Here is a 19,265-nt window from a genome sequence, read left to right on the forward strand (position 1 = left end):
ATTGAATTCCTGCAGATAAATAAGTCGCGATAACTTGTGTCAATGTAGTTGTCAGTCATATTGAAACAATATACTATAGTGAATGAATGAATGAATGAATGAATGAATGAATGAATGAATGAATGAATGAATGAATGAATGAATGAATGAATGAATGAATGAATGAATGAATGAATGAATGAATGAATGAATGAATGAATGAATGAATGAATGTAACTTACTTTATCCTCGCGTGGCCGGAAAACGACAGTCGTTATCACACGGGTTTAACACCTCGTGCCAGCTTACTAGTCTCCATGTATGTTACTTTGTGGTAGTAGGATGGGAAAAGATGAGACACATTTCATTCTATTTCTCATCCCATTTGGTAGTGAACAAAGAAAGTTAAAAGAAATATAAAACCGCCTTTCACGACTTCTACAAACCGTTGTTAATTGTTTAAAACACGATCCGAATATTTGGATATTAAGTGCTAAAGTTGTCCCATCTCCCTCCCCACAAAACCAAATGTGCCGACCATTCAAAGGTTGCACGCATTTTACATGTCTGTGAACACCTTACGTCATTTGTTTTTTATGCCTAAAGCGGTACGATACCGCCTCGTGTAGCAGTGTAATGCGGACGCTACTTCCACAGAACATTATACAAGTAATGCTTCATCACGACGCAATATGTTATAAGCATGTCTGCGGAAGTGTACGTCTGCATACAGCAGCTAAACGTCACAAATGAAAACAAGAATGGAATACGATATCAACATTTTGCATTAGCTGAAATATTTTAACAAATTACGAAGCTAGGCTTGCGACTGTTGTATGCAGTATAGTACGTTTTGTTTTGTTAGCACTCTTAAACACATAAAAAACTTTGGTTTTCATAGAAGCTTAACAATAAAACTTTCACTGATTAATAAGTAACTGATTTTGTTGTGCATAGTGTGTATTCTTAGAAGTTTATGGCGTCTACCTTAGGTCAGCTACAAACATTCAACTTGCTTCATTTTATATAGGAGTGACGAATATTTTTTATATAGGAGTCGAGAATGATACGTTTAGTTGGGTTTCTTGTTTTCTTTATCTTTGTAGGTGTCATAGGCGAAAATGAACAATGTGACACCGACAACTGTAAGTTAAACTAATGTTAAAAATTTGCAATAATACTAATAATAATTTACACGTATTTGGTTTTACTCTTATTGTGTAGGTTTTTAACATTCATTCATACAAAGTATATATGGCTTTTGAATTATACATTTCAATAATGAAATAAATCGATATAAAGTCAACAAAACTACTTTAACTTTAAAAAAACATTTGCAGGTCATGTCAAGTTTGCCTTTGCTAGCTATTACCAGGACAACATGGTGTTACAACGGGCGCCACATAAATCGGTGATTTGGGGCTATGGTAAACTGGATGCTAAAGTCACAGTTCTCGTTATGCAAGATGAGTATACTACACATGTTCAACTTGGAACAAGCAATATACCAGTGTGGTCGGTCACCCTGAAGCCTTACAATTATATTGGAGGCCCACATAAGATACAAGCTATACAAGAACACAATGGTGTCAACAGCACAGCGTTGATAAGCAACATTATGTTTGGTGATGTTTGGGTTTGTGGTGGACAAAGCAACATGAAGTTTACAGTTGCAATGGTACGTGTATATACCTATAGTAGTGAATGTTCCTATTTTATCTATGGAACCCAAAAAGAACCGCGCACGGCACTTGCATGGGCGCATAGATATAGTATTGTGGGGTAAAATGGGACACCATTAGCCCATAATATCCAAATATCCGGATCGTGTTTTAAATTCACGACTCCCCTAGACTGTTGTTAAACGTTTAAAATACGATCGGGATATTTGAATATTATGTACTGAAAGTGTCCGTTTTTCCCCACTACTATATAACAATATCTCTGATACAGGCTTTTAACGCTAGCTACGAGTTATCGTTAGCACCGAAGTATCCGAACGTGCGAGTGATGACTGTAGGCGATGATCGATCAAATGAACCTTTGCACGATTTCAAGAACTTAGAACAACCATGGTCGGTTCCATCAAAACGTAAGATTCGTAACTTAACTTACAATTTTCTAACCGCTTGAGCAATTGTCAAGTGTCTTGTCCAGAGACACATATACGCTCACAATAATAGAAGTTATATTCTCTAGGGGTGAGATTTTATTCTTTTACATAAATAAATGAATGAATGAATAAATGAGTGAATGAATGAATGAATGAATAAATAAATAAATAAATAAATGAATGAATGAATGAATGAATGAATGAATGAATGAATGAATAAATGATTAAATGAATGAATGAATGAATGAATGAATGAATAAATGAATAAATGAATGAATGAATGAATGAATGAATGAATGAATGAATAAATGATTAAATGAATGATTGAATGAATGAATGAATGAATGAATGAATGAATGAATGAATGAATAAATGAATGAATGAATGAATGAATGAATAAGTGTAATTTATTTATCCTCGCGTGGCATAAGGCACCGCCAGTAGTTATAACACGGGTGTTCTGAAAAAATCCATTGAGTACGATACCTAAACCCATTACCTTTGGATTTGAGGCAGGCGCGCTAACCAACTGTGCTTTTACTCTTGTTTAGACTCACTGACTGGTGATAACGTGGAATGGACCTACTTCTCATCGTTATGCTGGCTATATGGGAGATATTTGTACGATTTTCTTAAAGTTCCCATAGGTCTTGTGTCATCTAATTGGGGAGGAACACCGATTGAAACATGGTCGTCTACAGATGCGTTGAAGAAATGCGGACTACATTTGTGTGACGAGTAAATTGTGTTTTAAAACTAATTATGTGCAATAAAGCATTGTGGATATTCCATATAAAAAATAGCAACCTACAGATTTGTATGTGGTAACTCATAAGTGGGCACGGGGTGTATGAAAAAACACCCGTGTTGTTACGACTGTCGTTCATGTGAGGATAATCAAGTTATTTATTCACTGAAAAGTTTCAATTTTATTTTAGACCTGACTTCAAACTGGAAATGCGAAATCGAACAATAACAAAAGTTCCGCGATCAAACAGCGCTCTGTGGAATGCTATGATTCATCCGATGTTAAATATGACGATTAAAGGAGCGATATGGTACCAAGGTAGAGATTGTCAAAATACATAAAAGATTTGTTTCATTTAGTAATTATATACATTGTGAGAATATAGTTGTAAACAGACCCAAAAAAGCCAGCTCAAAATATTTACAATTTTAAATAAATTTTTGATTACGTTCAGTAAGGATCACTCTTCACAAACTTCCAACAGTTGAAACTCAACAATAAATTCTATTTTAGTCCAACTCAGTGGTTGAGGTACAACTGCTGTAACCCAGAAGATAATAATAACTTCCCACATATTTTTTTTATTTTTAATGGGTGAGGTCTTTTTGTCAAGGACCTCTGGGATTTAGGCCAGATTTGGCCAATTACCCCAACGCCCGGAAAGGCCATTTTGAGGTGGATGTACACAGTATCCGGAATTCGTCCGTTTTGTCTGTTTTGTCCAGATTTCACTGCTGCACGCGAACTCGGCGACTCGCAAGCCAATTCGCATGCCGGATACTGTGTACAGCCACCTTAAGTCCTTTATGCGACCGGGGCTGCGACACTCAGACGCGCAGAAAAAGCTTCCCACAAAGTTATTGTCTTATAAGTGGAAAGTGTATGAAATAAAACACAACTGTTTTAAAAAAGCTGAACCAAGTTGCGTTTCATATCTTTCAATTGTTTTACAATATTTCTATAGGTGAGACGAATTATGATTACCATAACGCTGAGTATGCTTGTTCCTTTCCTGCCATGATAAATGACTGGAGAGACAAATGGTTAGAAGGCACTAGAGGGCAGACCGATAAGAAATTTCCCTTCGGCTTTGTCCAGGTGCAGTAAATACCAGTGTAATGTATATAGTAGGGTGGGGGAAGCTGGGGCACATTTTCACTCAAATTTCTTGTCCTTTTTTTGTAGAATATTCAAATAATTATAAAATCGTACCCTAACGACTCCCATAGACCGTTATTAATTATTTAAAACACGATTGATCAGGACATATTTGGATATTATGTGCTAAATGCAACGTCTTTTGAAGTCTTGGAGCTACATTTATATAATTCTGTAAATATTTTTTTGTGTACCATAAAATAAGACGATAAATAAGTATGAAAATCTAACCTCACCTTACAAAATACAAAATCTTAGCGATCAATTGCTTAGCACAAATAGTTTGCATATACAGATTGTAACTTATGTGCCAACGACAGATATCTACAACGACTGAGTCTGATAGACCTAACGACGGCCAATACCCAGTTATAAGATGGAGACAAACAGCGAACTACGGTTACGTGCCCAATGAAAAGATGCGCAACACATTCATGGCTGTAGCGATGGACTTGGCTGACAATGATTCTCCCACAGGAGGGTAAGTTAGTGTAAATTATTGTAAGAAAATTTACAGCTGGCTAACATGGAAAACCTTTCGCACATAATGTCAAAATATCCTTATCGTGTTTCACACAACGGTCTATGGAGATCCTTGAGGATATACGGTTTGAATTATAATTCCTTGAATGTTCTTTAGCTTACTACCAAATGGGACGAGAAAATTGTATAAAAATGAGTCTCGTCTTACCCCAACCAACCATATTTAAATCAACCGATGAGCAAAAGTTAATTTGTTGTATAATGTTTTTCACAGTACTATGGGGTAAGATGGGCTACCGTTTGAGACGAGAAAAAAGAATAAATATAATTTGTCCCATATTACCCCACCTACCATATTTGAAAACAACCATTTTTTTTATTTAAATACCCACAGTATTCACCCCCGTGACAAGCAAACTGTAGCCGCTCGTTTGCTACTCGGTTCAATGAGAGTTGCATATGGTCGTAAAGATATTAACCCTGATGGCCCACTACCACAAAGCGCTGTCCATACTCCAGCCGGATATGTCGTCTTATCTTACCAGGATGACCAGCCCCTCGTTGTGACAAAACAACAAGACTTCGCGGTGGGTATATCTATGTACTTATTGGTAGCATAAATGTTGAAAAAACATTATACCAGGAACAGTTTATGTATATAGTAGGGTGCGGAAGAGATGGGACACGTACCTTTAGCACATAATATTAAACATCCTGATCGTGTTTAAGCAATTAACAATGGTCTATGGAAGTCGTGAGGTTACGGTTTTATAATTCTTTGAATGTCCTTTGTTTACTACCAAATAGGAAGAAAATGTCTCCCTTCTTCCTCCACCCTACTTTATATTTTCGACGTGGAAGTCATAACTAAATACCTATTTAACTGCTAATTTTCCTGTGTTTTTTTTCTGGTTAGGAGCTTATGTGCTAATTTTAGATGAGCTAAAATGACGCCGCACCCTGAGGGCATGGGATTTAGACTCGAGTGACCGAGTGACCTGTTGTCACATAGTTTATCCTTATGTTCTAATTTCAAATTTTTAATTTAGGTTTGTTGTGATGGTGAATGCAGTATGTATGATCCTACACCTTCTCCTTACTGGGTAGTCGCCCCAATCGCCTCTTACTCTAATCGCCATGTGATTTTGGACACAAGAAAGTGTTTGGAGAAAGGTGACAGCCCAAAATTCATCCGGTACGCCTGGGCTCTTACTCCATGCGAGTACAAGAAATGTTCTGTGTATAACACTCGTGGTCTGCCTGGTCCACCGTTCTACATCGAAGTTAAGAATGAAGATCCATGAAAAGTTCTTTAATAAACTTTTTTTATATTAACAATATTCTATGGAAGCCGTGAAGATAGTTGTTTTCTTAATATTTTCTTTATTTATACCAAATGGGACGAGAAAATTAATATAAAATGTGTCCCATCTACCCTACTACACTATATTCTAGTTATGCATACATGTGTATCTTGCTTACTTACCAATTCAGAATACATTGCGGTAAACAAACGTTTTTTTACAATTGTTGGCCAAATGTAGAAAGTTGCCTGGCGATTCTAGAATAATAAGTTTGGCGTAAACAAGCAGTCTAATTAAGTTAACTTCGAAATTTTTTGCTGAACTCTAAATCCGAACGTTTGCCGCCTCAGGGAAAAAGTTACCGGCGCGTTTTGGACAACTATATATGCTTGAAATCGAACGGCACAAACAGAGGACAATAAAACGCTGACCAAGCAGTATGTTTAATAAGAGCGTAGTTTGTTTAGTTTTAATCAGCTTCACCTGTATGGCATGTGAAGCAGGGTTGCTGGGTGGATTGTCCATGCCACCAGACCTTGCGTTCCTGTTCCACGATGAGGGAAACCAAACCATAGGCGCGTTATATAATTATAATGCTTCAGATTCGACATTTAGAAGTTTAGGCCGATTTCCTTCGCAGGGTTTCTTTCCAGGTTAGTCATTTTAACATTATTATAGTTGTGTTCACATAGTAGTATTGGGTTAGATTTTTAAACATTTCCTGATCGTGTTTTTTTTTAACAACACTCTTTTAGAATGATGGCCTGGCTACGGTTATATTCTGTACATACTGTTTGTTTATTACCAAAATGGGACGAAAAACGAGAATGAAAACATGTCCCATCTTACCCCACCCTACAGTATATATCTTTTAGGCAGAAAGTAACAAAACTTGTCTGGTTTAAAATACAGTAGGGTGGGGGAAGATGGGACGCCTTTTCTTTCTATTTTCTCGTTCCATTTGGTAGTAAACAAGGAACATTCGAAGAATTATAAAACCATATTCTCACGACTTCCATAAACCGTTGTTTATTGTTTAAAACTTGATCAGGATATTTGAATAGTAGGTGCTAAAGGTGTCCCATCTTCCCCCACAGTACTATATGTTACACCAAAAAACAATCGTTTTATAATTTAACCCAAAATGCATAAAAGTGTTTTCCGAATAAATCAAATGTTACGAAAAGTTCAATCCCTTGCAGGGATGCCACGCCACACCAGTGCGTCAGCCTACGTGCTTACTGGTAACGATGAGGAATATGTAACAACTTTCTTCAAAAACAAGGCCGTTTATTTTTCTAATGGAACGAACGGAGCTTTGGTTCGATCTGTCTTCAATGTTTCAATGCTGTTTACTAATGGGCCTTGGAGGGTTGATGCGGCGTTTTCAAGGTGTGCGCTTTTAAAATGTCATTTCAGTCAAATTTAGTTCAAGATTTTCCTTCTTTTACCTGTATATATAAATGACTTTATTTTGTCTCTTATTTTGTCACGGTAACGAACTGCCAAAAAGGCCGGTAAACCTAGTTTGTAACGAGAGTCGTTTTTTAACACGCCTTTTAGATGTAACAGAAGTCCAAAACCTTTTCAATAAAAGGTGTGACAGTTTCACCCAACATTGTGTACCACCACTAATGTCTTTGTTACAGCTTGCGACAATTAAACCTAAACTTGTACTGTACTCTGAAGTAAGAGTAATAAAGGTTCATACCTAAACCTTGGTACACTAACAGTAACATGTTACAGTGTATATGCCTAAACGATTACGATTTTCACATTTAGGTTAAACGGAGATCGACAAGTAATTGGAACCAGCTTTATTTTGCGACGTTGGTTATACGAGTGTGGTGGTTTCGGCAGCAGTTGCTTAAAAAGTTATATCGGTCAATTTGCCCAATTCTCAAACAGATTTCACCGAAACGGCCGAGTTTTAGCTGCTCTTGGCTTGTCTGATGGAAAGGTTGCGCTTTTTAAAAGAAGTTTGTATGCTATGTAAGTATTTCATTCATCATATGAGATGTGGGGTAAGATGGGACATCTTTAGCGAATATAATATCTAAATATCCTGATCGTGGTTTAAACAATTAACAACGTTCTATCGGAGACGTAACGATACGGTTTTATAATTCTTTAAATGTTTATTGTTTTCTACCAAATGGGATGTGAAAATAGAATGTAAATGTGTCCCATTATAGCCCACTTTATTCATTTACCTAGTATCGGCTCGGCACGGTTATAGTGCCTAGCTAAATATTAACCACTAAAGAAGTTATGTGTTGACAAAAACTTCATAAACATTCTTTATGAAACAGAGTTCACGAAAAGGGCGAACAAGCGGAAGAAAGGCCGATGCTTGCATAACAATGCTTGTGGTGGGTTTTTACCAACTTCATATACGTTCCAATACAATGAACCATATTACGACACAATGGATGGTAAAACATTGCGGAAATGGCTTGTTTTAAACATTTCATGCCCATGATCCGTTATTGCTGTTTTTGACGTCCAGTTTTAAACCAAATTTATTGGCACGGATATTGTAGAATTAAAACCGAATAAATGTAAAAAACATGTGGGTTTTACAGTTAATTACAGTGTTCGAAAAAATATGAACATGTTAGTTGAAAATTAGAATGAAAGGTCAAAGGTGTGCCATCTTACCCCACCTTACTAAATGTGACGGGTCGCGTAGTCGTACGTCACATGTAGGTATAATTAATGACACCGGGCAGCGCGGAAAACCAACAGCAAACGCAGCAGTTATCCACAATATACCGAGAAACACTGAATTTTACTTCCGCGTTCACTTTGTCGTAACAGGCTTGGTTAGGTTTCGAGTGGAGAACTGATATATGTGATAGAATGCGGTGCATAAATAAGAGAAGTTGATGTAGTACTTCAGAGTGATGTAACATCGGTTTTGATGAAGAGAAGTTACTAAAAACGCCGCGACAGAGCAAATAGAGATAATCGCTTACAGCGGTTCTCACGCATGAATACTTCTAGCGTTAATTTGTAAAACGAATTGACCATAGCGCTTGAATCAACAAAAGACGAATCAACGCGACAAACAAAAGTCGTAGGTGGTTTTATTAACAGATTCCATCGCACATTTGCGCTGAAACGGCCAATACAAAAGGCTAAGTCGACGGTTCTTCCGCGAAGGCTGAAACTTGAACGCAAGTGAAGGTCGCTTAGTATTGTTAAACAGACGGAAAAGGAGAAAAGTGAAAGATGAGATCGGTTAAAGTGGCGTAAGTGTCCACGGTTAAAAATGAGTTAACATTCTTGCAAGGGTAAACGTAAGCAGAATAATAACTGCAGTTGAAGCCTTTGATTGGTAGGTGCAGGATTATAAGCAGCTACGCTTGACTCGCATGGGCAAGCATGTAAAACCGTTGTGGTTTGAAGAGGTTCTGTATATAATTGTCAAGTTATGTGATGCGTCGAACAGACACGCACGTTGCCGAGATATGCTAGTTTACTTGGTAGTATAGAATAGGCGTCCTGTGGTGTACAGGTATTCCATCATTTCCGCGTATTGTAGCTGCAAATTATGACGTGTATGTATATAGCTGCTTAAACAGTGACTAATCGCAAGTGTGCATTGAAACAGAGTATAGCCATGAGTAAGATAAGCTTTGGATATTGGGATATTCGTGGTAGAGGGCAATCTATTCGGCTCATGCTTGAATATCTGGCATTAGATTATGAAGAAGTTCGTTATCCTCGTGGCGACGCACCTGAGTTCGACTGTAGCGAATGGCTTGCAGCAAAACCGAACTTGAACCTGGAGTTTCCAAATGTGCCATACCTAGTTGACGGTGAAGTGCGGATAACAGAAAGCTGGGCGATTATGAAGCACCTTGGGTATAAAGGTAACCTTATGCCAGAGACAGTGGCGCAGCGAATCAGATGCGATATGGCAGAAGGTGTATTGGAGGATTTTCGTGTACGGTTTGCTCGCTTGTGCTACAACCCGAATTTTGAAAATCTCATCGAAGAATATTTGACGTTCATGAATACAAAGTTGGTTTATTTTGATGGTTTCTTGAAGGAGGCGAAATGGTTGTCTGGGCAGAAACTCACTTATGTAGATTTTCTGTTTTGCGAGGTTTTGGATCAAATTAGACTTTGCTTTCCAGGATGTTTGAAACCATATGATAACGTAACGTCATATCTAGAGCGGTTTGACTCACTGGAAGGCATCGTTGCATACAGGACATCAGATCGTTACCGAAAGTTCCCAATAAACAGCAAGATTGCTGCATGGCGGGGAATGGAAGAGCGGAAAGTGTAGAAGAGAATGCAGTTTATAGATAAACCGCAGTTGTAACTTCATCCCCGCTTTAGAAGTTGAAACTGAATGATGACACCACACTTGTTAAGCAATACGTTGTTTACTTTTCGTGCACGTATATGTATATATTTATAGTAGGGGGGGTTGGACATATGCTCATTCTATGTTTCGCCCCATGTAGTAGTAAACAAAGAAAATTCAAAGGTTTATAAAACCCATATTCCCGCGACTCCAAATGTTATTTGTTTAAAACACGACCAGGGTATTTGGATATTATGTGATAAAGATGTTCCATCTTCCTCCAACCAACTAAATGTGTTTATTCTTAACAAGTATAGTTTTTAATGTATTTTTATTTATATCTAGTTTGATTTACGTTTATCAGCAAAAATAAACTCCGATCGAAAACAAGTTACCCTTGTATACACAATACCCCAGCTACCCCGGGTTAAAACCACAGTTCCGCCGGCTTCGAGCGCATGATCTCCCGCCGGTTTACCCTGATCTTCGATGGGCACACAGTCACGCAGGGTATTACTATATCAAATTACCAAATTTAGTGATTTGACAGACACTCAAATGTTAAGAAACACCGCTATGCTTGAAGGTGATCAGAATTTAAATGTGCACCCTTTAAAAATAAATTAGACAAGTTTTAGGGAATATTGTTTATAACTTTAAAACAGCCAACGCGTCATGCTATGGACCTACAAAACCACACGCTTAAGATAATGTAGGCAGAAATTCAAAATCAGCAACAACAAAAAACAACAGTAAAATGCACGAGGAATTTTATTGCCTTAAAATACTGTTTGTATCAAATTCCAGTTGTTTTACTGATCGATTAATCGTCTCTTTCAATGCGGCATCGTGTTTAATCTAAAACAATATTAGTTCATTGCGTGTTAATGCTGTATCGCACCAGATACTATATGTCACAACTACAGTAGGGTGGGGTAAGACGGGACATCTTTGGCACACAAAATCCAAATACCTTGATCGTGTTTTAAATAATGAACGGTCTATGGAAGTCGTTAGGATAGGCTTTTATAATTATTTGAATGTTTTTTTGTTTACTACCAAATGGTTCAAAAAATACAATAAAAAGGTGTCCCAACTTCCCCACCCTACCATATAAACAATACGAGAAACATAGTGTTTTGGAAATTCTGACAAATAAGTTTGTGGCAAATATAATATCCCTCTCCTCTTTTTTGTTGAATCTTTCTTTTCACTTCATTGTAAAATAAAAACAAAGTCTACTCAAGAAGAACTCGCCAACATTTGGACTCAATCAAGACAAGCAATAGGAAAAACACTGATTCAGTCATCTGCAAAGTAAAGTATTAGATACAATTGAATAGGTTGATAGTACAACACTTTGATCAGAACAACTGAGTTCATAAACTCACCACGGAGACGTTTATTCCATTTCTAATTTTGACGAAGACTTCCGGAGACGTTTCCAACTAACTAATCTACCACTTTGTGAGACTGAAAACTGGGCGTATGTTTTGAGCAACCGACATCACTTCATTCAAAATCTGTTTAGCGAATTTACACCGATGTCAAAAGTTGGTGCACATGTAGGCTATAGTTTTTCAACACTTTTTATACAGATAAAGCACTGGTACTCATGCCTTTAAATAAAGCTTAAAAAAGATTCACTTAAAACGAGAAAATCAAAAGTAAACACAATTTTATGAACTTGTGTATGAATTAATCTAGAAACAGAAATCAAATCAAATTTTACAGTGCTACAGCTTTTGGTCAAAAATAAATGAAAATTGTTCTCTTCTTACATTCACAAATTTTCTATATGTGTGATGTAAGTTACAATATTCTTCCAAGTTGGCATGATTATTATGCACCAAATCTTTTAGAGTATGATATTTAACATTCTGAGCAATAAAAGTTTAACAAATATCCTTTGGGAAATAAAAAATCTGAACTGAATATAATTTGCAGTGATGTATTTTAGTTTGAAAATCTTAAGAATTTAGAAATACTGAATAACCCCAGCAACTCATAATGCACAAATTCATTAAAAAAATGATTAACACTTTCACAGTAATCTCATGTGTGGAGATATAAGCATCAAACATCAATTGATGTTAATGCAAGATCTGGTTGTAACTGGTTGAAACCGGTTCTTCATATAACACCTGCTGGTTGGAACAACGTCTCAGCTTTGGTATCAACGATGTAAACAACTGTAAAACTCACAAGGAGAACTAACAAGCCTGCCAAAAGAGTCATACCCTACAAAGAAAAATACAGAGTAAGAAATTTCTGAAATAATAATTTTAAATACAGGGTTGAATGAAACTTGCTTGATATTAGCATGGCCGGAAAACGACAGTCATTATGACACAGGTGTTCTGTTTCATACACCTCGTGCCAGATTAGGAGTTACCATGTATGTAACTTTGTAGCCAATTATTTTTTTTAATTTTTCTCTTCTTGTATAGGACTCATAATTTGACAACCCATTAGTGAACCACTGGGTAGGAGCACGCCCACAATGGTAGCAGCGACGATAATATCACCTGATTAACTTCATCATGTTGAAGAAACATTCTTAAATTAAAAGTTGTCGTTGTCCATCTACTTTCTGCCCATAAACCATAGTTCTCAACATCTATTAGGAAATAATGAATGAAAACTATTTAACCTCGCATGGCGGGCAACAACTGTCATTAAAACACGGGTATTCTGTTTCATACACCACGTGCCCGCCTACAAGCTACCATGTAGGAAATTTTTTAAGAGGATATTTTAATTTTTGGTAATGCATGGGTACAATTTAGACAACTCATTTATTAGAAACCACTGGGTTGGAGCAATTACTATTAACTGTCTTGACTAAGAACACACACTCACAATGGTTGCAGCATCAAGCCTCTGACCTTTAGGATATTGGCTATGGGCGGTTAACCAATGCCCAACAGCGCACACAAACAAGAAGTTTTTACACTGTTATATTCGGTAATATAGATACACCAATAATTGATACGCTTTTCTTTAAAAAACGACAAAATATTTACTTATGCTAACAGTGCAATATGCTAGCAATAATATGATGACTTACTGCTTGTAAGTTCATTATCTTCAATTGCAGGGGCAAGAGCTTTTGTTACAAAGCTGGAGGACTTCACACAAAAGTTCTCACGAGTCCCATTGTTTAATTTGCCGTTGAAATAGAAATAGGTGGTGGTTTCATCCTGTATGTAAGAGGTGTTTCACACTAGGTTAAATCCAGGGCAAAAAGAGTTGAACAGTTAAATATTATAGTTACAGGGAAAATATGCTCTTAACCCTAAAGCTATGGCAGATCCCCAACCCTAAAGATATGATGGATAAAAGTATAAGAAAAAAAGTTTTGAAAGTTAAATATTATAGTTACAGAAAAAATATGCGCTTAACCCTAAAGCTATGGCAGATCCCCAACCCTAAAAATATGATGGATAAAAGTATGAGAAAGTTTGAAAAAGTTAAATGTTATATTTACAGTTGAAAGTGATCGTTGGCATGTTGTAGAATTGTCGGGTAGATGTTCGCCGGTGAAGATAGCCAGCAGGTTACGAGATAAAACACCCCAGTTGTTAATGATGGGCAACCCGGTAGTTGACGTTTGAAACACAGTGACATATCTAGGGTAAAGTGAGAAGCGATTTTTTACATAGATACAATATTTCGTCTCTTTGGTCACGTTAATGTAAATTGCACAACTTTTTAGTTGAAAAGGGTGCCTGTTACACCTTACAAACAAAATAGTGTAATACACCATTTATTTAAACAAGATAATATAAGTCATGTGATTAAAATAATAAGTTGTAAAATTTTAATCACAAAAGAAAATTGAATGTTAGATGAATGTAGGTTGAAAAAATTTACAAAAGCGAAACAACAGAAGTTACAATAAAATGACAATCGTTTTAACCTTCTAATCCTAATGCATAAAAAAACAACTTATAATTCACAAAAGATATTTTAACATTAAATAAACAACCTGTTGTACGGAAAATTGGGTAGCTTGGTCACACTATTAGTTGAAGTGGCTTCAGTAAATAAACTGCAGTTTGCTTTGTAAAGATAACAAAACAACATCTCGGTTACCTAAACAAATTTAAGATGTTAACAACTTTTTTGTTTTTTTGATGAGAACTTTTTTTGTTTTTTTGATGACAACTTTTTATATATTATTTGTTGCCTTTTTTTCTTTATTTATGTTCATTTGCTTGCTCTCTTGTTAAGAAGAATAATATTAACACTTTAATAATAAATTTTTAAAACCTAGCGTTAAATAAACGCAGCATCATTATTGTTTAAAAAGCTTTATCTTACCAAACTTGTATTTAATGAAATTTCAGGAGGTAAAATTGAAGTAGTTGCAGCTTCAAGGTAAAGCATCTTTGCAGTGGCAAGAGCAACATTTGATAGTTTCTGTCAGAAAAAAATACTTGATATGGCAGTACAGGTAAAGCAAAAATAATATACAAACAAACTCATAATCACTGTTATCAACATTTTTCTATATCATTTTATATAAATATAAACCAATATCAATACTGCAAAAACTCTTTCAAACAGAAATTAGGCTTTACTAAAGTAAAAATTGTCTCCAGCCTGTCGGACACCATCCCTGCACATGGAGCAGGATGGCTTCCTAAAGGAAGGACGATTTCTCTGAGTTCTACTTGGCAGCCATACTTCAATTATTAAAAGTAGAGCTGTGGCATGAGTTGAACTACTGATCCAAAATCTTAGCCCGTTGATTTGCATAATACTTTCTAAAAATAATCTTGTATTTGTGGGGTGTGCGCATATCTAAAAATGATCTTGTGTTTGTGGGATATGCAGGGTTTTATTACCTGGGCAAGGGGTTGCAATAGTTGAAGCATTTCTTCATCTGTTGTGTTTCCATTATAGTTTATATTCAGGTTTTTTAATTCATCATAACGACTGAAGAAATACCTGTTTGTAGGAAATCATAAACCAAATGACGTTTACTGGATAATAAAACTCAATAATTTTAAACTGTTATTTGTATTTTCTTTGCTACATCTCTTAATGTAACTAAGCTTTTATCAGTTTATCTGGTACTAAATAAACTGTATAATCAATCAAAAAGTTTTTAAGTGTAAATAATGCTATTAAGTATTGACAACATACTTTATATTCTGTTACTTCTGCTACCAGGCTTCATGCAATAAATCTTTCAAGCTAATTTAATATATATAACGTAGTATGTTTTCAACACTTTGTCTGCCAACTAGCATAAAAACGTAAGTAAGACACTGCATTTTATACCAGATGCGTGGCTAAAAAACAACTTACTTGTTTTTGGTTTGTTTGTCATAATCAGTGACAACGACCCCGGGAAGATTTCGTGATTTTAAAAAGGTTTGTAAAGAAGAAGGAACCAAACCAACAGAAGACGAGGCTTTTGTTGCGTTTATACCTTGTGCGTTGTTGTTGATTTCCGCAATTATTTGGTCAATCTGCGTTAACAAGAAAGATTTTTAAAAAGGGGAACTTAAATATTAGATTGCAAGAATAAAACTGATTTACTTGAATTATTTTAAACAGCTAAGTTTTATTAAAACAGATGAATTTTAAGCGGATAAAATTATTGAAAAATAATATATTTGATCTTTGTTTCTGTGGCAGTTTTTCGCAGCTGAGAAGAGAAACAAAAAGTTTTAATTTTTTTTAAAAGGTATTTGTTACAATTACCTAAAATATAGCTAAAAAACAATTTTTATCAAAAAAAATATTTAAATTTTTTTGTAAGTGGCAGTCATGTAAGAATAAATAAAAGCTTTTTTTTGTTCCAAATTCCAAGTACCTACCCTGCTCTTGTGCAAAGCTGCAGACATTGGATCAGTATGTACATATAGTTGGCTATCCACGTGACCAAGTTCACCAATCTCAACAATACTGTCGATGTCTTCAAGTTTTACTGCAGCTGGTTGGATCTGTTTTGTAGTCATGAAAAATGGCGTTTTAACAACTGTTGTTTTTGTCGCTATATCCTGTCTTTTTGTTTGAAGTATTACTAAATTTTCGCTACAGTAATCGAAGAGAGACAAATAAAGATATTATTTTTACTATCATATGTTAGATCTATATTGTATTTATAAATAATATTAAATTAGCTTGGTTGCTCTGTATAAGCACAAAATCCTAATTTCATAAACCTTACAGCAAGTTTTTAATTATTTTTTGAATAACCTATTAACAAAAAACTAAAAAAGTTCTTATTAATTTTTTTATATGGAATTTAGACAATATATTGTGTCAAGAGAAAAATTTGTTTTTTCTTACCATTGCCTTGTTTTCAACCACTGGAAAATTCATGTGCTGCATATCAAACACAGTTCTTGTGCTACCAATGTTATCAAATGCTTCCTAAAACAAAAGGTCTACATATTTCCACTTGTTAACAATTACCATACTATGAGAAATTGGTAAGTAAAAGGTGGCCAGCTGACTCAGTATCTCACAGATTTTGGGTAACTGGCAATTCCTAGTCTGAATCCTAGGACCCATAGGGTGCCTCGTTGCAGGAAATTACCCACATAGAATAGAATAAGCAGAAAGTGATTTTGAGTTAAATATAACAAGATGTTGCCATGACAGTGGTGACAATTACAAATCAACTAAAGGGGCATATCAACAAAAAGGTAAAATTTGTGTATTGATAGAAATGCTCAAATGTGATCTACAGGTACCACCAAAATAAAACAAAATTAGTCAAAGGCTGTATTGATGCTAACGGGGGTCACTTTTAACATCATTTATAATTTTCATTCATATTTACCTCCTGGATTCTACATTTAAACATGTCTGTTAATAAATATGTAAATGCGCAGTGACTTTCCGAATACTCTGTATAACATTATACCATACATACCCCATCAAAAAGTACAAACATAATATTCTTGTTCAATTCATTTTTCTGTTTTTCACTTATTCCACCAATAGCTTTAGCAACAGCAAGCAGAGTTATAAAACCAGTAGCAAGAGAATTCCCAGGTGCAGTATTTAACATCATAAAAGCACGACTATCCAACTAAAAATAAAATAGTGACAACCAGAAAAAAATATATTTTAACCTTTAAAGGGGGGGTCGAGAGCCCCGAAATCCCCCTGGCTTTACCACTGGTAACAACATATAGATAAATTGAACAAAAACTTTGTCATAGATAAAATAATAATCATAGTTTAAGATCCAAATAAAAAACATGGCAAAGAAAGTTGTTTTTATTACAGACCTAAAAACTGTAGATGCAAAACTAGCAGAATATTAATTACTGATAGTTTAAGAAATAACTGCAATATTTTTTAAAAAATGGTAGAAATCTGATGTTGCATACTTTAACACAAGCTAATATTTCAAAGACTAACAAGTAACAACCCAAACTGTTCAGTTTAAACCCAATTTTAAAACTTTTATTTTAGTTTTACTTACAGCTGCCGTAACCAATATTGTTGAATCTGATTTAGTTTTGTTCTTTCGACTTATAAGAGGTTTTAATGACGCAACCATGTTCCAGCCTCCCATAGCATCGCAATACATCTCTGGTGAAAGTAAATTCAACATGTTATTATTTATGGTATATATATATGTTCACACTTCACAATATATCACTGGTAATATAGAAGGTAAATTTAACATTTTATTATTCATGGCATATTTATTTTCTATTCTATTTTTGTGATTGAGGTTCGTGTCAAGGACCTAGAATTTAGGTCATATTTAAATTATGTTGCAGATGTAGTTGGACTGGTCCCATAAACAGCTTACTTAAAGCTTCCTAGGTGTTTAGGTACTAGACCAAATCTGACCCAAATCGCAGGTACTCACATAAGGACCTTATCCCAAAGAATAAAAAAACAATTTTTAAGTTGATCAAACATTTGTTCACACACCAACTTAATGCTTTTTTTGGGGGTAATGTGCCAAATCTGGCCCAAACCCCAGGTTGTTAAACAAACCTAACCCACATAGAATAACTGTTGTCAATAATCTTACGTGGTGTTAATGTAGTTTGGTAAGTTGTTCTCCTTATACAAGTTGGTGCGTCAACAGCTCCAAACATATGAGACTTCATTTGCATCGAACATAAAGGGTAGACTTCCTTGGAGTTGTACTTGTTGTAACACTGTAAACATTACAATGCTATATATTAATATATATATACATGTAGGCACTAGGCAGCAAACATGGGGTGGCAGGGTAGGCAGGTCTGCCCTGGGATTTTCTGAATTGCATTATTAAGTAAACAATGGAACCAAATTTGTTCAATAGGAATAATGGGTGTTTAATTATCCCTGCCTCCCAAGAATTTAAAAAGCTTGGCGCCTACGTATGCCTATTGAATGTTATTTTAATGTTAGGTCAGGCAGGTGTTAAGGAAAAAGAAAACTTACTTTTATTATACACAGAATACAATATATTAGACAATTTTTAACATAATTAATTAATGCGCTTAGCTTCTTACTTGCAAATTTAATCAGATTAAAGAGATAAGCCGTCAAACCAGATTAAGAATATAAACTAAGTGACCTGAACAATCTCTTGCACTGCTTCAGTTTGAAGGATGTGGAAAATCGGAAATGGAATATTTTGTTGAGTTAATCCATCACCAGGTGGGTTCCATGGGTTATTGTCGGGCTTGCATTCATATTGAGGCCCATAACTTGCATTGTATAAACCTATTAAAATACAAGGGTGTTTAGTCACGCAGACAGGGCGTTGTTAGAACCAATTGCTGACAATCTTCCTTTTTATTTTATGTGCAATGGAAAAAGACTAAAAAAAGTTTTTACTTCCTTAACCTGCATTTGAGCACCACTAAACATTTTTATCTTCCTAATTTTTTTACTTAATGTTATTACTAACATATAATTTCCTTAACTGCAAAACAACCAAAATAAAATGAAAATTTTCACAATACAAAGTAGTAACAAAAGGCTGGAAAGGCACTTTGTGAATGTGAATGTAACTTACTTTATCCTCGCGTGGCCGGAAAACGACAGTCGTTATAACACGGGTGTGCACCTCGCGCCAGCTTACGAGTTACCAAGTATGTTACTTTGTGGGTGATTATTTTTTATTTTATTTTTTAATTTTTCATTTTTATGTATGGCTGATAATTTGGACAACCATTA

At 35.3% G+C, this 19,265-nt stretch overlaps 3 protein-coding genes and 1 pseudogene across 4 annotated transcripts in view; 3 read left to right on the top strand and 1 right to left on the bottom strand.

Moving 5' to 3' along the window:
* Positions 1-929: 929 nt before the first annotated feature.
* On the top strand, positions 930-5,995 carry LOC100177784 (sialate O-acetylesterase). Its single transcript, XM_002119725.4, has 9 exons — positions 930-1,124; positions 1,320-1,657; positions 1,933-2,071; positions 2,644-2,830; positions 3,031-3,158; positions 3,805-3,938; positions 4,319-4,479; positions 4,876-5,068; positions 5,531-5,995. The coding sequence occupies exons 1-9, from the start codon at positions 1,043-1,045 to the stop codon at positions 5,783-5,785; spliced, it is 1,617 nt and encodes a 538-aa protein (XP_002119761.1). The 5' UTR covers positions 930-1,042; the 3' UTR covers positions 5,786-5,995.
* A 196-nt stretch (positions 5,996-6,191) lies between these two features.
* On the top strand, positions 6,192-8,362 carry LOC100180137. The gene is made up of 4 exons (XM_002119560.5): positions 6,192-6,438; positions 6,988-7,177; positions 7,568-7,777; positions 8,098-8,362. The coding sequence occupies exons 1-4, from the start codon at positions 6,225-6,227 to the stop codon at positions 8,144-8,146; spliced, it is 663 nt and encodes a 220-aa protein (XP_002119596.1). The 5' UTR covers positions 6,192-6,224; the 3' UTR covers positions 8,147-8,362.
* An 80-nt stretch (positions 8,363-8,442) lies between these two features.
* LOC100182478 lies at positions 8,443-10,659 on the top strand (annotated as a pseudogene). The gene has a single exon (XR_001974717.2). The product of XR_001974717.2 is annotated as a glutathione S-transferase Mu 5 pseudogene (transcript).
* Positions 10,660-11,613: 954 nt separating this feature from the next.
* The window catches only part of LOC100184851 (nicastrin), a 9,755-nt gene continuing 2,103 nt past the window's right edge, over positions 11,614-19,265 (bottom strand). The window contains exons 5-18 of the mRNA XM_009864207.3: positions 18,661-18,809; positions 18,127-18,256; positions 17,563-17,672; positions 17,005-17,163; positions 16,416-16,499; positions 15,941-16,066; positions 15,426-15,589; positions 14,960-15,062; positions 14,433-14,531; positions 14,098-14,204; positions 13,597-13,738; positions 13,177-13,309; positions 12,635-12,726; positions 11,614-12,347 (exon numbers count right to left, since the gene is read on the bottom strand). Coding sequence (XP_009862509.1) covers positions 12,240-12,347; positions 12,635-12,726; positions 13,177-13,309; positions 13,597-13,738; positions 14,098-14,204; positions 14,433-14,531; positions 14,960-15,062; positions 15,426-15,589; positions 15,941-16,066; positions 16,416-16,499; positions 17,005-17,163; positions 17,563-17,672; positions 18,127-18,256; positions 18,661-18,809 — 1,706 coding nt within the window. The 3' untranslated portion in view covers positions 11,614-12,239. The remainder of the gene's footprint in view (positions 12,348-12,634; positions 12,727-13,176; positions 13,310-13,596; positions 13,739-14,097; positions 14,205-14,432; positions 14,532-14,959; positions 15,063-15,425; positions 15,590-15,940; positions 16,067-16,415; positions 16,500-17,004; positions 17,164-17,562; positions 17,673-18,126; positions 18,257-18,660; positions 18,810-19,265) is intronic.

The sequence above is a fragment of the Ciona intestinalis genome, chromosome 1 (assembly GCF_000224145.3).
Source record: "Ciona intestinalis chromosome 1, KH, whole genome shotgun sequence".
In the NCBI taxonomy this organism is placed as follows: Eukaryota; Metazoa; Chordata; class Ascidiacea; order Phlebobranchia; family Cionidae; genus Ciona; species Ciona intestinalis.

Excerpts from the sequence above, each read along its gene's own strand:
- LOC100177784 (XM_002119725.4), top strand. The coding sequence starts at position 1,043 with ATGATACGTTTAGTTGGGTTTCTTGTTTTCTTTATCTTTGTAGGTGTC. Across the intron at positions 3,159-3,804 it reads AGGAGCGATATGGTACCAAG|GTGAGACGAATTATGATTAC; the intron begins GTAGAGATTGTC and ends ATATTTCTATAG. Across the intron at positions 5,069-5,530 it reads CAAAACAACAAGACTTCGCG|GTTTGTTGTGATGGTGAATG; the intron begins GTGGGTATATCT and ends TTTTTAATTTAG.
- LOC100180137 (XM_002119560.5), top strand. The coding sequence starts at position 6,225 with ATGTTTAATAAGAGCGTAGTTTGTTTAGTTTTAATCAGCTTCACCTGT. Across the intron at positions 6,439-6,987 it reads TTCGCAGGGTTTCTTTCCAG|GGATGCCACGCCACACCAGT; the intron begins GTTAGTCATTTT and ends AATCCCTTGCAG. Across the intron at positions 7,778-8,097 it reads AAAAGAAGTTTGTATGCTAT|AGTTCACGAAAAGGGCGAAC; the intron begins GTAAGTATTTCA and ends TTTATGAAACAG.